This window comes from Pterocles gutturalis, unplaced genomic scaffold (genome assembly GCF_000699245.1).
Source record: "Pterocles gutturalis isolate BGI_N339 unplaced genomic scaffold, ASM69924v1 scaffold29318, whole genome shotgun sequence".
In the NCBI taxonomy this organism is placed as follows: Eukaryota; Metazoa; Chordata; class Aves; order Pterocliformes; family Pteroclidae; genus Pterocles; species Pterocles gutturalis.
This window is the reverse complement of record NW_010124041.1, coordinates 45235-46509: the sequence shown is the minus strand read 5'-3', so window position 1 is coordinate 46509 and position 1275 is coordinate 45235. Positions and strand designations below refer to the sequence as shown.

Sequence of the window (1275 nt, the reverse complement as noted above, 5' to 3'; positions counted from 1 at the left end):
GCAGTTGATTTTTCTGATCTATGACCTGTGGGTGTGAGAATGTGTGGCGCTGTAGAAGGAGGGGAAATAGGATTGCACTTCCAACAGCAACTTGCTCTTGGATTATGCTGGTGTTAATGCTGTGCTTTGCCTTAACTTTCAGAAGCATGAACCCGTTTAGCAAAGTGACTCAGCTAATGAATGGGCTGGCAGCAGGATTCCTGGACCCTGTTCCATAGGCAGGTGACACATTGGGAAGCTGCGTGTTGGTAACACCCTGTTTGTTTTGTTCTGTAGCACAGCGATGCGTGTGTGCTGGCTTGTGGGGAAAGAGGAATGCAGTCAGCGAGTGAAACTGCCACACTTGGAAGCAGTGGTAATTGGACGTGGCCCAGAGACTGGGATAACGGATAAGAAGTGTTCACGGCGGCAAGGTAACGTTTAGCTCAAATCCCTCTTTCTACATGCAGCAGCAACCAAACTTGTGAGAAGTATGAGATACCAGTATGGCACTCATGTTTATCAATAAACATAATTCTTCTGTTTGGCTAAATTGTGGTGAAGCTGATGCACCAGAGTTTTGGCCTAATTTGTAAGCCTGCTTTGAGCAGGGTCGAAATGGGAGTCTTTCCTTGAAATCTAAGCAGGCATTCCCTAGGCTTGCTTCTGCAGTTACTGGCTTATAGGTTCCTTTCTCTGCATGGTTCATACTGTTGCCTGATTGTTGAAGTCATCAAGCTTTTTTTAGAAGCACTTATGGAGATCTCTGCATCCTAAAAAAATCAGAGGAGGCACTTAATAACAGGAAGTTCACCTTCGTAAACTAAAACATTGAACCTTAACGTGACCCCACAGGCCTGCAGTCATGTTCTGCTGCCTGCACTCTTGCTTTGTGGGTGGTACTTCGTCTCCCTAGTCTTCCACCAACTGTTTTTTAGTATGAGTTGGTACTTGATAAATGTGCTGTGAGAATATATAAAAATATCTGTGGTCTATAAAATACTCCCCTTCACATCTTCCCTGCCTTGTCTTTCTTCCCTCTGGACGTAGTCCTACTCCATGCCTTGTTGTCACAGAGGGCTGGTGAGAGTACCAAGAATGTGGAGAAGACTTCCACAGATTTCACCTTTATTCTGAAGTAATTTTGCTGATCCATCATGTGAAATACACAGGTGTAGCTCGGTTGTATAGGTTGGTTTTACCTGTGGTCCTGGAAACAGAGGATGAAGCAGAAGTGTTCTTTGTGTACCCTCACAGAGGTGGATGATAGCAGATCTTAAAATACAGGAGTGTTTT

At 44.6% G+C, this 1275-nt stretch overlaps 1 protein-coding gene across 2 annotated transcripts in view; it reads left to right on the top strand.

Annotated features, from left to right (window-relative positions):
• Nucleotides 1–283: 283 nt before the first annotated feature.
• APTX (aprataxin) overlaps nt 284–1275 on the top strand; it is a 10004-nt gene continuing 9012 nt past the window's right edge. For both annotated transcript variants that reach the window (XM_010078144.1, XM_010078143.1), the window contains exon 1: nt 284–413. In XM_010078144.1, coding sequence (XP_010076446.1) covers nt 284–413 — 130 coding nt within the window. The remainder of the gene's footprint in view (nt 414–1275) is intronic.